Raw genomic sequence first — 18,932 nt, forward strand, 5'->3', positions numbered from 1 at the left:
GAACAGCAGCAGAACAGTATCTTAAAACTTATTTCTGAATACATTATTAAAATGGAAATTTTTCTCACTATCTACCAGAACTTGTTACTTATTTGTTGATTGCATTCTAGGGCTACAAATATAATTTCATAAAAATGTACAACTGAAAAATTTGAATAAATAGTTGGCCTATTTAAACACTTGGCTCAGACAACCACTGATGTATTTTTCTTTTTTCCTGTTGGTGTGTGTGTTCGCGTGCGTGCGTGTGTGTGTGTGTGCGTGTGTGTGTGTATGTGTGTGTGTGTGTGTGTACCTGTGCAGCCTGTGGATCCCTTCTTGACAAAGTATCCCAGCTGACAGTGGCAGATGAACGAGCCTTTGGTGTTCTCACAGTCACCGTGGAGACAGATGTTTGGGTTCAAATCACATTCGTTCACATCTGGGCAGACAGGGATGGATAGAGACCGGTTACACAAGGAGAGTTTTCTCGACAGAGCTCAGAGTGATTTAAAGTGAGACTGACAGAGAAAGTTCCACAGAAAGCAAAACAGTCATAACATGTCTGAACCTAAGCACAGGTCAGGGAGAAAATAAAAAATGCGTCAGCCAAAAATAAAATGATAAAAGAACCTTGAAGAATTTTCCTCTTACCGATACAAGTTCTCATGTCCATGGATGCCATAAATCCATCAAAACACAGACAGCGATATTCCCCAGGAATATTGGTGCACTGGCCTCCATCACAGACCTCTGGAGTCTCTTCACACTCATCAATATCTATCACACAGCAGGAATAGTTTTTTTAAATGTTAAACACAAATTTCCTGGTGTACAGTAAAGCATATCCAACGTTTTATTACCTGAACAAGTCCTGAGGTCAGGCATCAGAGCATAGCCTTCACTACAGCTACACTCATAGCTGCCCTCAGAGTTGGTACAGTGAGTCTCACAACCTCCGTTCATGATGGTGCACTCGTCAATATCTGGAGAAGAGCTCGTCGTCAGTAAATATTGGACATGCACAGTCTCAGTGAGAACAGAAAATTTTAAGTTAATGGATTTCAACTTCTATCAAAATGTTATTTAATATCAGAACAAATTTTCCACGTACCAACGCAGCCCTGTCTGTCAGGTGTGGCCTGGTATCCAGTGTTGCAGGAACACTGGTAGGTCCCGGGCATGTTGACACACTGACCATTTCTGCACAAGTTGTCACTCAGCTGGCATTCATTCATATCTAAACCAAGGTTAAAAAATAATTACAATACATTCGGAAATACAACAATGTATTGATCACTTTGCAATAAACTCATTTGACTTTCATGGATGCATATATACTGGTATGTAGATGTAGATTCACCATAAAACATAGAAAATATCATTACAAATTCATTTAAACAATTAGTTCAGGTCAAAAAGGGAGACTAATTTATTCTGGAGATTTGTTACACAAGTAATATATTGCAAGATCTATTTTAATAATTAAGGCTTATAACTCATTAAGGCTAAAATTTCACTTCTCAGTCAATCATAATAGAAAAATCAATATAGAAAAATATTTCTAATGCTGAAATGTTATATTATAACATATAATATAACGTTATATGTAGACCATGATCCTTCTGTCATGGTCTACGGCAGGATTATCGGACTCTACCACTAACTAAGCTGAAAACATGAAATAATTTGGAGTCCAAACAATAAAGCATATAATATTAGATACATAATAATGCAGCACAGACATTTCTAACCGGGACAGTGATATTCTGAGTCAGACTGACACTAAACAGTGGATAGTAGATAAAAAAGGAAATTAAAAAGTCGGTAATAAAGGAAAAAGAGCAATAAAACGGTCTCTTTATACAGTTAAGAGAAATCAGCTGTGGATAATTTATCTCAGGATACAAAAAAAGACCCTGCACTAAATTCTGTTGAGAAAACACTTTATTCTTTCTTTTCACTTTGTTTCCTGTTCTCCTGTGTGTACATAATGTATAAACTAGTGTATCACCATCCCATAAGAATCTGTGTAGAAGACAAACTATCTTAGTGGAACATAGTCATTGAACTTTGCTAAAAATAATTTGGAATTGACACATGCTTGTCTGAGAAATGCAGTTGAATATTGGATGCTTACTAAAACCTCAACAAAGACACAGGTTAATTGCCTTCAGGCTGCACCACATTGGTTAAGAAAATTATGCAAAAGGAGCTCCCAATAAGAATTAAGTGCATGCATACTTTTTAACAAACTTATTTTTTCTATTAAAATCATATTTTTTTTAAAATGGGTTTTAGATAATACTAAAATTTTCTAAGAAACAAAAGTTTGCGCTTTCATCGGTTGTAAGCCGTACATATTAAGAGAAAAAAACAACAGAGAAATCATTCTTTGTGCAAAATAAAGTCTCTCATACATATTTGGTTTCCATTTAGAGCTTAATTACTGTAATAAATTACCCTTTGAGCAGTGTTGGTTGTTACTGCATCTTTATATTTTGTGTTCATAACCCCTTACCTTCGCAGACAGATGCGTCGTTGCTGAGCACATATCCTGCAGGACATTCACACTCAAAACTTCCCTCTGTGTTCAGGCAGGTTCCTCCGTGGCACAGCAGGGGGTTTCGCTCACATTCATCGATGTCTGTCATTAATTAGAAAACCATAAAATAATTTAAATAGTTACTAAACGAGTGTTAAAAAATGAGCTCATACAACATTTTTCTGTAGTTCAAACTTACCCATGCAGTTTTTCATCATCATGAAGCCACTTTCGTAGCCTTCGAAGCATTCGCACTCAAAGCTGCCGGGTGTGTTGACACATGTACCGTGGCCACAGAGATCAGGGGAGATTCGACATTCATCGATATCTGAAACAAAGGCACACAGAAGAAAAGGAAACAGTTTGCTTTATTTTATGGGTACATTTTATAATTTTTTTAATCTTAAATTTAGAGCCTCATCATTCAGTTCGAACCTGTGCAGTTTCTCTCCTCGGCTGTGAGAGCAAAACCGCTGTTGCACCGACATTTGAAACTGCCGATTGTGTTTCTGCAGGTTCCATAAGTACACAGACCCTGGAAGACCTTACATTCATTCACATCTGTAAAGAAAGACATTTAAAAAGTGATTAACAACCAACTCACACAGTGAATTCAGTGTGGTTCTCTCACAAACTGGCTCCCTATTTGCAGGCAAAATTAAGTACCTTTATAGAAGGATCTGCCGGTGAGAATATCTCCTCTGTTTGCAAAGCCGCGACCTCTGGGACAGATGGTATTGAACTCCGACGTTCCTTCTTTAGGACACTCCTCACAATCAACCCCCCAAGCAGCACCCACAGAGCAGCAGCACATGTCCACACGGTACCTTCCCGGAAGAGGCTCACCGCACTCATCCTCGTGCCATTTCTTATAGCACTGCTCACTGCGCATGTCTGGAGAAAGTTCACAAAACCAAATGAGGATTTCTGCATTTAGACTTGAAGAAGTGGCGGTTCTATCATCTAAGTTGCTCTTACCCACACATGTGCGACCACTGCTGTCCAAAGTCAAGCCTGTAGTGCATTCGCAGCGGAATGATCCCTGGGTGTTCACACACCGCCCATTGGTACACACTCCAGGGAACACTTCACACTCATTGATGTCTGCAGGGACACAAGAATTTGACACAAGCATAAAATATTCAAAATAAAGTAAAAATCATAAGACTGAGGAATAATTGCAATGTACAAAACACATGTTCAGAATCATCAGTGGCAACTAAAGGGGCCACACAGAGTTATCACACACACATTGATAGGAAATACACTTACCTTCACAGACGAGGCCCTTCATGCGAGCAAATCCTCGAGAGCAAGCCGTGTCTAAGAAAACAAATAATGTTATTATAATAATGTTATTATAATACTCATTTCTTAATGAATAGTATATTCAGTTTTCTTTTGTTAATAATTCCACAATACTTGCACAAAATTCATACTTGCACATAAAGTGCAAGTATGAATTTTGTGGCACACATATGTATCTTTAATGTCTGGGAGATATCATTAGTCAAATATTTCCATCAAACTATGTAGCTTTACTGAATAACCAGTGAATGTCAACTTTACACCCAAACTAACAAACATTCATGAAGTTGTGTTTTAGGATAAATGAACTAACCGATCTCGCAGGGTTCGCAGGGGCTGCCCCAGGCGGCTCCCAGCGTGGAGCAGCACTCAGACTTCAGCGTGGCTCCGTTGATGTTCACCTCACAGCGGCTGTCTTGTATCGTGAGCCAGCAAGTGCTCTTCATGCTGTCTGTGGAGCCACGGCAGAACAGAGGAGACTTGATTTAAAGAACTTTGTGGTGTTTTTAGGTGAAACAAACAGTTCTGTTAACACTCAGGACTCCCCAGACAAAAAACTTAAACAACAGGGAAGACATGTGGTGAGCACATTTCTAATCCAAATAAAATATTTGCCAAGCCAGTTTTTCCCTATTAAACTCAAGTTTGTGGGACACAAAATATAAACCAAACAGCTAAGCTGATCAAAGACGACCTCAGCACATTAACATTATCACATAAACTTGGGTAACATCATGTTAAACTCTAATAATATTTAACTTTCCATATTTTACTCTTAAATAAAAATCACTTCTGTCTGAGGCTAAAGGTTAAGCTAGGTAAATGCCATAAATCTGTGCATTTTTGTTATTTTCTAATCCCACAACCCTGTATTCCTTATTAATTTAGAGTGCAAAGATTTCCCACCAAATCCAGACAGCCACCCAAACACAAAAGCACGCTTTACTTCCTTAATCTCTTCCCTCTGGGAAATATAGAGCAGGAAACAGAAAAGGAATCAGTAGACCTCTGAAAGACACAACTCATGCAATGTGTGAACTTTGTGATTAATATAGTAGTAGATACCAAAATGTTTGTTCTATCAGCATATAGCTTTGAAAACTGAAAGAAATAATTTTTTTAAAATTTACTATATAATCTCTCATTTCACCTTATTATTTCTAATCTGTTTCAAATATTATAATCTCTTTTTTAACCAAAGCTAAATTTGGGATATTTTCTAAATAAGAGTGTTTGCACCTGCCCCAGTTTTCATTTAAATTACTAGTAATTCATCTCCACACTTGTTTCTGCAGAGGCATGCTGAAACACCCACACAATTTTAAGTGTTTGATGATACATATAAACTTATATTTTCCAGTGAGTCATGTAAACCAAAGCCTTATGTACAATCTTTTAACTTGGCAAACTTCTAAATTTTGAGGAGAAAATGTTAGAAAGCTATATTCTGAGAAGGCTTACATGGTGCCATTCTTTTAAGTTGGGTTTTTATTTGTACAGATGAGTCTGGTTTGCTTATTTCTTAAGGAGAAATCAGAATAGACGAAAATGGAAAATTAAAAAATTACAAAAGAAAAGGTAAAAAAAATAGAAAATCAACCACCAAAATCTTTTATTTTCTATGTTGCTGCCATAATTCACATTAAATGACTGTCTTACCAACACAGATGGTATTTGTGGAGTCCAACTTGCTGCCATGGGCGCACTCGCAGTTAAAGGAACCGGCCACATTGCGACATAGTCCGTTGATGCATGGGCTGGAATCACACTCATTGATATCTGGGACATGCAAAGACACACGTTTGAAATCAGGGAAAAGTAACTTTTAAGAAGTTAACACATCTGGCACCTGCAGATTATATCCATAAATAGAAACAAACAATTGAAAAACAAACAAATATGACTTTAGCGGAGTGAGAACTCACCCTCGCATGTCTCGGAGTCGGGTTTGAAGACGAACCCTTTGGGACAGGAGCATGTGTAGGAGCCCGGGGTGTTTCTGCACAGTCCATTGTCACAGAGCAGTCGGTTCACCAGACATTCGTTGATATCTGCCAAAAGGTCAGACAGAAAACTCTTTTCAATATCATTGGGATTTATTTGCATTGTTTACTTATTATCGCTCAGGCTCATCACTAGAAACCTGTTCTAGTGATGAGGTGTATTGAGGCACAAAAAATATGGCATATTTTCACACACTTTTCATGATTAGGTACCATAAAATACATCTTAAGCATTTTCCATTGCTTATTTTAATTTTTAAGTCTTAAGTTTTTTTGGCTAAAAACAGAGCAAATGTTACATTCTAGTTATGCAGGAGATGGCTCTAAGGAAGTAACTTTCCTACTGTATATGAACTGAGATAATTAATTTAAAAATCCAAAATGAAAGGAACAGAGACAAATATGGTTGGGGAAGGACTCATAGCTTCTGAGATGGATGGTAAGAGCTCTAAAATCCAAAAAATATCCAAAGTTCACTGTTTCCTTCACTAAGTTTCAGCAAAACTTTAATATTTTGAAACAATTAAAGCTTTTTTGAAAGACCTTTAAGCATTTCTAGAAAGTGTTGAACCATAATCAATGATTACTTATTGAACTTATTTCAGTAATTGTTTAGAATATGATTTCTACAAGTTTCACAAGATAGTCAAACTTTCACTATTGATGGAACATAGTACTGTTTCTCCAGTCTACAACACTGTACCAAAGTATGAGTCTTTAAGTTTTGGATCTATTGAAAGTTTTTTGGTGCGTCATAGAACATAAAAGGAAAAGGAGGAAGCCCCTGAAATGCTTTTGGCAAAGAGAGCAAAACTGTTGCATTTACATTGTGCCAGTGCATGCACAGGTAAACATATTTAGTTACATTATAACCTCAGTCTATAGAATTGTTTGCAGCTTTTATGTTGACACAATGAAAAACATTAATAATTTTTCTTTCCACTTTAAAGTTAGACATTCTTTCTATTGGTTTCTCACATATAATGCCATTAAAATACAGAAAATGAGAAACAATTCAGGGGATTTGTATAGTTTTTCCTGGCACTGCAGATGTCCAAACACGGACGTCATAGAAACAGCTACTTGACTTTTTTAAACATTTGTAGCACACTTATGATCACAGCAGCCCTGAAACATCTGTGAATCCTTTCTTTACAGGAAGAAACATTATAAACTTCCCAAAAAGTTAAACTGTGAAAACAAACACAGACTCACCGACGCAGTTCTTTCCACTCGTGTCAGACTCGTAGCCAATGTTGCAGATGCAGCGGTAACTTCCTCGGAGGTTCTCACAAATGCCATTCTGGCAGATTTCTGGGTCCAACGCACACTCATTGATGTCTAAGAGACCATCAAATGTAACTCAGATGATGTTGGAGATAAAAATGAATGGAGTAAAGATTTTTCTAAATGTAAAAGGCTTACCTCTTCCATCAGTTGTGATACCAATACCACCGCTGCATACAGCCTGGAATTCAGCTGAATGGGAAACATTGAACAGCAAATAGTTTAAATAAGCAGATTACATTCTTTTTACTATCAACTTTGACACCAAGGTAATACCTGAGTTTCTGGATGGGCAGGGCTGGCAGGGCTCTCCAAAGCCGTGCTCAGGGTTAGCACAGCAGCACTCAGACTTGGTCACTGCTCCTGGAAACGGTCGTGAGCATGTTCCCATTTTTATGGTGCCGTAGCAGGTGGTCCTCATGTGTGTGTCTACACACACTCTTCCATCAACATCAACGGCCAGACCCGGTGGGCACTCGCAGCGGAAGGAGCCCTCGCTGTTGATGCAGCGGCCGTTCATGCAGATGCCGGGTGTGAGACACTCATCAATGTCTGATGGAAAGAGAGGGTGAAACAGAAGGACACCATGAGGTAAATACAAATGATTTATGCCAATAAATTAATTTCCTAACTCATGACAATTTTATCTCAACCTACTTTCAGATCAGAATTTTATTATAATTGTCTTCCAATATACTTGACCAGCAGGCAGCTACTGGTAGTGTAGTTAAACCCTCAAAAGAAAAATACAGAATGGGTCTGTGATCTTAAGTGTTTAAGTAGAAGACAACCGGACTTCTTCTCTTGTTTCATGAGAATCTTTTGATTCTTTCCAGAAGTGATGAAACCGGTAAGGTGAAAGTTTAAATATCTTCTACTTAGAAAGTGAGTGATTGTGAAGTCATGCTATTCACAATCGATGAATTACCTAATACTGTATAATGAAAAATGTTTTTGGTGAATTGTAATCTAAAACTGTCACTTGTTGGCATAAAAGTTGGCATAAAAGTTACTATGCTGGCTAGAACTGGAGCAGAAATGCAATGTCTACAAAAATGCAATGAGAATTGTAGTTGTTATTTTTTTTCCAAGTAAGTTATTTACCAACGTATCAGGTTATTGCAGAGCATTAATTCCTTCATTAGGGTGCCAGTTTATTAGGCCTTCAATCTTTTTCTCCAATCTTCACATTGTGAAATCAAGTTGTGTTGTAGACCCTAACCCTTTTTTTATTCTGAACAGCATCATTGTGTTATGCGCCAGATTGACATTCGCTCTTCAGCAAACTTTAATTTGTCTTCAGCTTGTGCTTTTTACATAATTTTTCATTTTGGATGTGAATGTGAACATAAGTGTTGAGAGTCTTAACACTGAGAAAGGAAAAATTGAAAAAATTAATATTTATGTCTTGTGAAAACTTTTCAAGAGAAATTTCAAAAGTAATTGGAAGATAATATCCTGTTATCTTGTTTTACTTATATTGTGTTATGTCATTTACTGGTTTCAAGAAATTTGGGATCAATTCATCAATAAAGCTCATCTTAAATACAACTTGCTCCAGTTTGTTTCATGCAACAAACTGGAGCAAGTTGGAAAAATTCCATAAAGAATTGTTAATTTTCTTGTCTGTTCATTATTTTTGGACAGTGGTAATTAGAGACTTGTGAGGAAGTTAAAAAAAATGGTACAAAATCTGCAAAAAAGAAATGATCATTAAGATTTCACCAAATTTGCACATGCTAAATCATACCGATGCAATACCGGCCGCTGGGTGCTAAAGTGAAGCCCGGCTTGCAGATGCATTTAAAGCTACCGTCCTCGTTGATGCACATGCCATTGAGACACATGTTGGTAGTGGCGCACTCATCGTGATCTGGCAGAACCAATAAAAATATAAAGACTTTCATGAGGATGACCTCTTCCATATGAAGTTCAGCCATGTTTTTGCATTTGCTTCTTTCTCACCAATGCAGTTCTTCCCATCCGGAGTAAGCTCAAAGCCAGCATTGCAGATACACTGGAAGCTGCCGTCTGTGTTGACGCAGCGGCCGTTACGACACATCACTCCATTCACGATGCACTCATCAATATCTACAAAGAGGTGAGACTATCTGTTAATTGTGTTTATGAAACATTTGACTCTGCTATGATGTATTTGTGCATGTTGAAGGCATTTTTTTCAGATGTACCAATGCAGGCCTGTTTGGTAGGGGTTCCCTGGTATCCCTCGTGACATTTGCAGTGGTAAGACCCAGGTGTGTTGACACAGTCACCATTGATACATGGGTTACTCAAACACTCATCCACATCTATAAGTATGTAGTAAAAACAGCAAAAGAGCAAAAATCACAAATAATCAACCTGGACAATGATTAAGTTCCTTAATGTTACAGGAGATGGCAGTGTAGAGCCTATATTAAAGTTGTAACTTTGACTGCATCACATGTGGTTCTACGCTCCAGTGCAAACTACATGGCCATGTTTCTTACCAATGCACTCCCCACGGACATCCTGCTTGTATCCCATGTTACACTCGCAGCGATAGCTCCCACGTGTTGGGATGCATCGTCCATTTAAACACAGGTGGGTAAAATGTTGGCAAAAATCAAGGCTTTCATTCACAGAAACAGTGCCTTAGAACACAGTGGACAGAAAAAAGAATAAACGTTTCAAAAGGATTGTGTAGGTACCACACTCTGTTTTGTTTCAGTTAACATAATCATTCAGATCTACTGAAGGGACTCACCTATGTTCAGGTGATTCAAGCCTCCTCCATTTCCTCCAAATGTCCCTCCATTGCCCACAAAAGTCCCTCCGTTCTCTCCAAAGCTGTCCCCTCCACCATTGGTATGTGGCCTTCCATTCCCGTTCCCGTTTGGTATACTGGGGAGCTTGAATCCGTAGTTCCCGTTGTTGCTGGGGAAGTATCCGTTGGGGAAGGTGTGAGGGAGTCCTTGTGGGACACCCACAATACACAGACGCCTGAACTCATCTTGTAGAAAAAGAGATGGCAAACAATAATTTAGAGTTTTGCTGTGATCGGTTTGCTTCACTCGATTCATGCATGAAACAAAATAGCTTATGTAAATCCTCAAAGTACTCAATTACTCAAACCAATTTGCTTTAGGGCAATCTGTAGGTGAAAAATGTTAATGTGACTTTTTAGTCAATAGGTCACATCAAAATTTACTTTAAACAACCATGGGGTCACATTAGATGACCCCATGTCACCAGCTCCAACCAACTTTCAACCATATTGACACATCAGTGGATATCTGTGAACATCATTAGCCTTTCACTCTTCAACAACAATTTTAAATTGTTCAGACAAAAAGCAATGTTGTCTTTTCTATGTCTAATCAACAAACCATTGCTGTGGAGTGAATTTGGCTGTACAAAGCTGAAGCGCTATCTAATGTCTGTGAACCAGTTCTGAGTTAACCGGCATGAGATTTGCTACTTGTGAGAAAAATAAATGGTCTTATCTGTTAGATAAACCATATATTCTATATTATTTCTACAGGTTTAAGCCATTTACAAGTAAAATAAGTTGAGGATGTATTTTATATAAAATAATTGAAAACAAATTTTAGTTTATGGGTGAAACAGACACTCCTGTAACTGATCAGCTGAGAGTAAAAGACAATGATGCTTCCAAATCACTGTGCATCATTTGGAATCACATCATTTCGTCATTTAAACAATGACGAAATGCTTTTCATCTTTCTTTGTTTGGACTTTCATGACATCATTTCAGATTGAGTCTTTGCTCGGGATCAGGAAAACCTGCAACTGTCCTTTCTCATTCGGCTGACGTTAGCACTGTTTTGATTTTAGATGACAGTTGTAGTAACATCCAATCACGCTAATATGGAGAAACTCCAAGAGAGTCTGCACTGTCCTTTACCTCGCCTTTGCTTGGAATTACCTTAGAATAATTTATGTTTTCTGCTCTGTGAAAGGTTCATACTCACCGGACCCTCTGACAGGACACATCTCTGGGATCTGGCCCAAAGCCCAGCACCGTCCTGTTTCACAGCAGCATTGCATCTTCGTGTACTGGCCGTTCAGCTCCGCAGCACAGCGACCATTAGCAAGAGCAGAGAAACAGGTTCCCACACGCTGATCTGGGAGCAGAAGGAAGAAGATAAAACAACAAAAATACAAATCAGACAACAACATAATCTGGCAAAGAACATCTAAAGAAGTCTCAAAGCTACGCAAACAACATTCATTTTAAAGAAGGAACCTTTTTGAATGTGTATGAGGTAGCTTCAATTTCAGGTTTTATTTAGATTATTGATTGTAACTGCAAAGCTTTTTGTCTATTTTCAGCTTTAAGAAAATCTAATAATAAGCTGCATAAACAGTGACTGTATATGTTTTATGTGGAGAATGTGTGAATCCTAAAGCTGTGTTTAAGAAATTTAGTATTTTTTGCTTGATTTATTCTGCATTGTAAAAATATTGATGCCCTTTTAAACTTTCCAGTTTGTCTTATAGCACTAAAAAATGCTGATGTATTTTATTTAGGAATCATGTATTAGAATGGACCAGTCAAAGTATAGACCTAAATCCAACCGTCAACACTGATGCAGTCACTTTGTCTGTAGAGAAAACTTTTAAACCGTGTATCATTTTCCACAATCATGTGCTAATTTGTTGGCCTATCACATAAAGTACAGTGAAGGTAAGGTCAGGTAATTTTATTTTTATAGCACATTTTCAGCAACAAGGCAATTCAAAGTTCTTTACATGAATTTGGAGGAAATACAACAAAACAATAAACAAAAGGAAAGAGCGAAAGAAGAATGAACAAAAAATATAAACCCATGTTACAGAATAATTAGTCTGACTTATAAACTAGAAGGGGTTTCTCTGTATTCTTGTCAATGTTGATCAAGGTAATCAGTAGTTTCTCCAGACACCAAAGTGTGAAATGTTCAAGCTGTATGAATGAGGTTGCAGCATACTGTAATGTTGTGAACATTGAGTTACATTCATTCAAACACCTACAGCAAAACCCACTGGAACTATAAAAGTGCTTGGACTGGCTTGCCCTCTCTATGGTCCCAGAGGAGGAAGACATTTTATATGCTCACAGCAGGAATGGTTGCTTGGGGCCTCGCCTAAATACCAACATCTAAAGGGCCTCCGAAAAAGAGGTCGCATTTTCCAGGTCAAGGTCAGTGGGACAGGAGAGTGAACTTGCATACATGGAGAGGGTGATCTGGTACAGCTGGGCAATAAACATAATAAGCATATAAAATAAAAAAAGAGAGCAGTAGTGAACATGTACTAACTTGGAAGCTGAAAGAAATGCAAACGTGGAGAAGAAAAAATAAAAAGAGGAGAGAATGAGGACAGGAGGGAGGGTCTCAAGTCGATTAACCCACTAATGAGCCAGCAGTCTGGAATTAATCAGTTCCATATGGAGCAATTCCTGCCAATTAGATTGAACATGAGGGGCTGTGCTGAGTCTGGGAGCTTATACAGAACAGCGCACGTACACATGGAGAGGCACACTGACATAGAGGTATGCATTCCCCCATATGTATACACCAGCATGTACACAAACCACAGAATGACGGAGCTGTAGGCACGGCAGAGAAAATAGGGAACAGAGTGAGTGAAGTTGTGGTGTGTGGGGTTTTCTCAGGAAGATGATGACTCCAATTAGATCCAGACTAAAGTTTACTCACTTCTGTTGCTCCATCACAGAAGCACATACTTTCATTTGATGGGGTTAAACAGACTGACTGACTGGACGGGTCTTTTTTTTGTGCCTTTACCATGCGACAAAATATAAGGCTCTGATGACTGAGGGTGCCCACTGCTAACTCTTCCCCAGCCCTTAAAGTGAAATAGCTCCCACTGGCCTCATTCACCAAAGAGCAGAGCATCCCTGAATACACAAAACACACAGTAACGTTTCCAAGCCAGGACAAACTTCCTGTTTCAAGAACAAGAGACACAGAAAGCTATCAATCAGTCCCATTTATTCTCTTTTTAAAAGGAAGACGAGGGGCTTTTTTTTTTACCTGGCAAGTTACAGCCAAACAACTTCTACATACTCTCTTGGGATTTTAACATAAACTAGAGCACAACTGTGGGATGGAAATCACACATGGAAATCACACAAGAAAGGTTTTAAAGGTTTTGACTGCAGTTACAGCTTCCATTAGAAGCTGTAACAAATGTAGGTATAAAATTATACATTTTGATCTCATCTGTGTTTTGCACCTAATTTTGGGTATGGACAACACAGTTTCTAGATTTTTTTTCTTCTTAAAGATGTTTGAAAACAATACATAATTTTCCTTCCACCTAATCATGCAGTACTTCTGTCATAAACATTTGTAATTTGTAGGATTATGTTCAATGGGTAAGATAACTTTCAGTGGTTTGTAGCTGTTGTTTGGATTGCTGGTTTGGAACAAAGAAAAGATGTAGTTTGTGGTTGCATGTAAAGATTTGTACCTTGTTTTTCAATTTAAACAGAAAAATAATAAAAAATACCTCTTTCATTTGCTTATGCATTTAGGGTTTTTTTGTCTTCTGTTGGTTGCTTTACAGTTAACCATAAAAGAAAGAAGATGGAGGACAGAGAGAGAATGAGGAGGAAGCAGAGAACATAAAGAACAGACATAAAACTTTGACTCAGTGGGAGAGTGTGAGAATGTCTCAATTTTGGAGACCAAGTGCAACACAATGAACTTAAAGGAGATGGAAATGTGCTCATATCCACTAAAACAGCAACACTACTGTAAATCTTTTGAGATATTCACCAAGGGAATATTTTATTACTTTAAAAATACTTTGAAAATCTTGTGATTTCTCTTAAATCACAAGAGAAAGATTGGACCAGTAAGACGGAAACAAAGTGACAGAAATACATCCACTGAGGGAAAAGAAATGAAAGAAAAAAAATACAAAAGGCCTTAATCAGATACAGAAAAGATGCTGTAGGTTGTTTGACTTCAGCTCTCCTTTCATTGGGAGGTTCTGTGAATGTGCAACCATTTTTCTTCCTGTTTTCTAAAAAGATATCACAAATACTCCTCTGCTGTTTATGTCAAAGCTGACTTGATTCTTCTCTTATCATAAAACATTCACGAGAAAAAAATACAACTTCAGTAAACAAACACTTTGAGCTTTGTCTCTCCCGTCAAACTGCCAAAAAAGCTAACATCCAGCTGCCAGCTAAAAGCCTTGTTTCCTGTAATACGTTTGGAGTTTGTTGACAACCAGTTCAAGATCCAGCATTAAAACTGTTGATAACCAAACAGCTAACATGTTTTTTTATTTGTTTAGCGAGAACAGCTAATTTTATTGATACACACGTGGACACACAGTGGAAAAATGCTTTGAAAGCAAGCCACCCAGATAAATTTCTGTTGAGAAAATACAAGTGAAACTGGAATTTTCAAACTAAAATACTGAATGCCCAGTTATATTTAAGGATATGGTATCAGATATCTCTGTTGACAAAATCTGCTGGTCTTCAGATCACTTCAAGATGTCAAAGAACCAAATGACCTCCTCGACATTTGAGGTCTAAATGGCTAAATCTAAGCCAAATGTGTCATTCTGCTTTATTGGTGGCAACATGTGCAGAAGAAAAACCCAACAATCTCAACACTGTTGAGGCCAACCCAGGAATCTCCTGGACATTCTCCGGCCAGAAGGGAGCTATAGTAACCTGACCATATTATGGGTTTGTACTGATATATTGTCCAAGAGGGATTTGCTCAGACAATCCCAAAGAGAGGTTCCTACTGAGCATCCTGAAAATAAGTCTGAACCAACTCAGCTGAATCATTGGCTGTACTACGAGCTTTCCCCAGATGATGGAGCTCCTAACATTACAATGGTTCATTTCGGGGTCTCAGTCCTTTCTGTCATAATCCATATTTTTTACCTTAAGTGAGAGCCAAATTGTATAGAGTCTGGTAAATCAAAAACAAAGATTTCAGGACATAAATAACTTTATTTTGATATTTTTGAGATTCTGAAAAATTCCAGTTTGCCATATCTTCAAAATATCTATTGTTATTTTCACTGTGTCAGAGACAATGACAAATATTGTCTCTGACACAATGTTTGAGATAGTGGTATTAAGACAACCTAAGTCAGAAGTTAATATTTAGTTGCAATGTTTTCTTTTGTTCTTTTACAGTGCATTGGTCACTGTGGTACATTTGCCAATTTCAGTGTGAAATTCCTACAAGATGCAGATTTTTTTTTTCATTCTCCTTGAACCTGTTCTCAGGGTAACTCATTACTTTTCTTTAAGGGGGTGATCCAAAGTGAGGAATATCCAAACATCCAAAACCTGGGCCAGAGCTGAGTCTCTGCTGGACAGAAACACTTTTGGAGAAGAAAAGTTTACTATCCCTGCAGCTGAGACAGACAGAGGTAGAGGAACTGCATAACAAAAAACACAACCTCTTAGTATAAAAGTAAACAATCATCTGACCCAGTAAAACATGTTTTCATTTTATTCTGGGGTTTCTCTCCTTCCTGTTTTCAGAGTAACAAAATTGCAGACAAAATTAGCCTGCAAGAATCTGTTGTCATAGGTTTAGGAGACACTGATAGACATTTAGTGAGTTTAGAATTCAGGTTAGAAAATGTACAAGATGTGTATAAGATTTTATATCCAGCATCCATTTTGAAGCAGCATAGTGAAATAACCTGTCTCTGTTTCAATGTAGCTGCCGTGATGGAGGAGAACTACAGGAATAAATTAGCACCTAGTGGAGTTTCATTGCTGATGTCAGTGAAGTATGCGCTAAAAGTAAAAGAATGCGAGTTAGAGGAGCTCTAACATCATGGTAGATTAATGAAGTCAAGGCCAAACAGTGAATGCAAGCGTGTTTGCACATGGTGATCATGGGTTTGCTCAACAAAACTCTGTTCTCAGGAAACGAGTTACCAGCCACATGTGTAGTTCTTAGCTGGACATTCGCAACACAGAGCAAGAAGTGGTTACATCATTTAGCGGGTCACTCACCCACACATCTGGAGCCATCTGTGCTGGAGATGTAGCCTCGTGGACAGGTGCAGACATAGCTACCAGCAGTGTTGGTGCACTCTCCTCCATCACACACTCCAGGAATGGTGCTGCACTCATCAATATCTGAAATACAGAGTCCCATCGTTAGCACTTTGGTTCATCTCATCAGGGTAAATGGTGATGTACTTTTATAGATTAGCTAAATGCTCTGCATCCTGGTAAGAAACAGCAGCAATAAAAACTTTTTAAGTTAAAAACAGGTAAGTATATCAAGCACTCTGTAGTTAGGAGTGTATCAAATTAATGTTGTTTTATAGCTGCATAAGTAAATGGCAAAAAAATTAGCACAACATGTTCTGCTGATGTTAGACAAAAATTGAGACAAAACGCACTGTGAGGTTACTTGGTATTAAATAGGTGACTCTCTAGGGAACTAATTAAAAAATGCAGAATGATTTTATGATGATAGATCGGTAAAACAAGTAGCATGTAGGCAAGGTCCAACTCCTGGAATCAAGGGATGGTCAAAAATTATTTTCCTTCAAACCGTTTCTACATGTTTTAGTCTTTTAGAAGAGATGCTAGATCAAGTGGCATTTTCTCTGACAAAATGACGCACAGAATAATAGATGCTGCCCCTCTTCTACCTATTTCTGAGAACTTCGGATACTGTTATAAAACTACTCGGCATAATCAGTGATTATGCTGAGCTGCATGGCTGTAAAGCAGGCCTTGCCTGAGCAAATAATCTGATTGACCAGTTTTATGGATTAGCTAAATGCTCTGCATCCTGGTTTCTATAATTTTTACTACCTTGCATCTGTCAAACATGTAGAGAACCCCAAAATTAACAGATCAGAACTGAATGCTCAAACGCAACTAATGAAAAGCACAGTGTGTTACTTGGCCTTAATAAACACCTATAACAATCTAATTGGATACCAGTCCAAAAGGACTACAACACAACTTTATACACATTAAATCACATGACATCTCTGAGCCAGAAATTTCAGAACATTTGCTGATGTTCTTCATTCAGGTCACAAAGAACCATTGATACACATATTGCAGGAGAATAAACCAATCTGGATTCAACAATTTCCAGACAAAAAGTATAAAAATATGTAATACTCTTACATCTATTCTATTGAAACAACTATACCACAGTCTAGCATTTTGAAAGTCTGTGAGTGATTGCACAGTCCTTGGCAGGGGCCCCATCTCCGTGGTGGGCTTTATGACGGCATTGGCTTATATTATTCTGAGAGGGGGTCTTCGTTGCTCCATGATGTTTCAAGTTTCCAGGCTTTTTACAATGTGTCCTGTGTAACTACTGAGCCACTGCTGAGCACAATTATAGCACTGATGCCGAGGTAATGCAGACTGAGGGTGTGCCTCGTGTGTTTAGCTTGAAAATGAGAAAGGCACTTAATTGTTCCTATTACTTAAAATAAGAGGCACATGATTATCTGTGAAGTTGGTATGGATCAGCTTCTTAATGTGCAGTAAAGCCCTTCTCGTAAAGCTAGGAAGACCACAGCCAAAAAGCAACAACGCTGCACCAGACATTACTCTGGCGAATGTTGTGCTGAGGGACTGTCAGTCTGCACAAGGGGAAATGTGTCACCTGCATAAATGTCAGTGGGAGTTATAAATATGGCCAGGTGCTCGTAAAGGTGTGTACACAGAAAACTTTAGTTATTAAAAGACTATTAAACATGACACTGTTTTCGCTTTTCTGTCTGAAATGAATACAGATTAAAACAACTAAAAGAAGCCATCAGTAGGTATTTATATGTATGAAGTTCGTACTTGAGAACCTGCGAGTGTCCACGCAACAGGAAGCCCTGTGTGCGTAACGGCCTCACTGAGACGGGAAATGTTTCTTAGTCAACACTAACAGCTGCTTTTAAGTCATTATGTGTTCATGGAAAACTGGAGAAAATGTAGAATAAGCAGAAACAAAAAAAAAGCAAAAAAGCAGTTTAACCATGAAATCACAGGTGGCTTGTTGTTGTTCAAACAACATTGACAACTTAACCACACTTTATCGTAACTGCTTGCTAATTTCACAGTAATTACTCGAAGTAAGGTTCCTTGTGTGTTGGCTGAAAAATACAGCCATTTCTGTAAAGGCTTACCCTCAAAGGACTGATGGTCTGATCATTAGTGAAAGTTAATTAAATATGGGATTCCAGCACAAACACGACCATAGAAATATCTCACAACCGTGCTTTCTGCTCTCAGTTGAATTAACAAAAGAAAAATAATCACTATGTTAGTTATGCTTTCTGAGTATAAAAAAAGACTAAATCACTTTGAAATCAAAATAATTGGATTAGTTTCCTAGAGAACAGAAATTCGGTATAATTCTAGATTTGGGTCATTCTTTCTTGTCTAAGCTGTTTAAGTTGGGAAAATATAATTTTTCATTTTATTTTGTGGCTGATTTTATCCTCATAATTATGACTCTTTGATTAGTACAAAAATCTGAATCACTATGTTTTTTTTAATAAAACCAATCAATTAATTTGACTTATTTGGAAAAACTTGAAGATTGCTTTTTCTGTCTGTTCAAGATTGTTGCTGCCACTGTGATTGCTGCTCATTTCCTCCTCTTTGTCATTTTGTACCTCTACTATTTTTATTTTTATATGATTTTTTTCATGTACAAAATGGTGCTGTCTTCCACGGGATGTTTTATGCATCATGATTCACCAGGAAGTCAATAAGTCTAAATACTTTTCCTGTCGGGAATAAACACTTTGAGGAACAAATACTCTGTTCACCA

The 18,932-nt window shown here is 37.8% G+C and overlaps 1 protein-coding gene across 1 annotated transcript in view; it reads right to left on the reverse strand.

Annotated features, from left to right (window-relative positions):
* The window catches only part of fbn2b (fibrillin 2b), a 74,163-nt gene that overhangs the window by 16,547 nt on the left and 38,684 nt on the right, over positions 1 to 18,932 (reverse strand). The window contains exons 9-31 of the mRNA XM_055051223.1: positions 16,139 to 16,264; positions 11,097 to 11,249; positions 9,869 to 10,114; positions 9,612 to 9,755; positions 9,312 to 9,431; positions 9,088 to 9,213; positions 8,873 to 8,995; positions 7,399 to 7,674; positions 7,261 to 7,314; positions 7,051 to 7,176; positions 5,758 to 5,883; positions 5,492 to 5,611; positions 4,146 to 4,283; positions 3,797 to 3,847; positions 3,503 to 3,628; positions 3,191 to 3,418; positions 2,960 to 3,085; positions 2,724 to 2,852; positions 2,501 to 2,626; positions 1,094 to 1,219; positions 843 to 965; positions 634 to 759; positions 296 to 421 (exon numbers count right to left, since the gene is read on the reverse strand). Coding sequence (XP_054907198.1) covers positions 296 to 421; positions 634 to 759; positions 843 to 965; positions 1,094 to 1,219; positions 2,501 to 2,626; positions 2,724 to 2,852; positions 2,960 to 3,085; positions 3,191 to 3,418; positions 3,503 to 3,628; positions 3,797 to 3,847; positions 4,146 to 4,283; positions 5,492 to 5,611; positions 5,758 to 5,883; positions 7,051 to 7,176; positions 7,261 to 7,314; positions 7,399 to 7,674; positions 8,873 to 8,995; positions 9,088 to 9,213; positions 9,312 to 9,431; positions 9,612 to 9,755; positions 9,869 to 10,114; positions 11,097 to 11,249; positions 16,139 to 16,264 — 3,165 coding nt within the window. The remainder of the gene's footprint in view (positions 1 to 295; positions 422 to 633; positions 760 to 842; positions 966 to 1,093; positions 1,220 to 2,500; positions 2,627 to 2,723; positions 2,853 to 2,959; positions 3,086 to 3,190; positions 3,419 to 3,502; positions 3,629 to 3,796; positions 3,848 to 4,145; positions 4,284 to 5,491; positions 5,612 to 5,757; positions 5,884 to 7,050; positions 7,177 to 7,260; positions 7,315 to 7,398; positions 7,675 to 8,872; positions 8,996 to 9,087; positions 9,214 to 9,311; positions 9,432 to 9,611; positions 9,756 to 9,868; positions 10,115 to 11,096; positions 11,250 to 16,138; positions 16,265 to 18,932) is intronic.

The sequence above is a fragment of the Poeciliopsis prolifica genome, unplaced genomic scaffold (assembly GCF_027474105.1).
Source record: "Poeciliopsis prolifica strain line A6 unplaced genomic scaffold, Auburn_PproV2 SCAFFOLD002, whole genome shotgun sequence".
Lineage (NCBI taxonomy): Eukaryota > Metazoa > Chordata > Actinopteri > Cyprinodontiformes > Poeciliidae > Poeciliopsis > Poeciliopsis prolifica.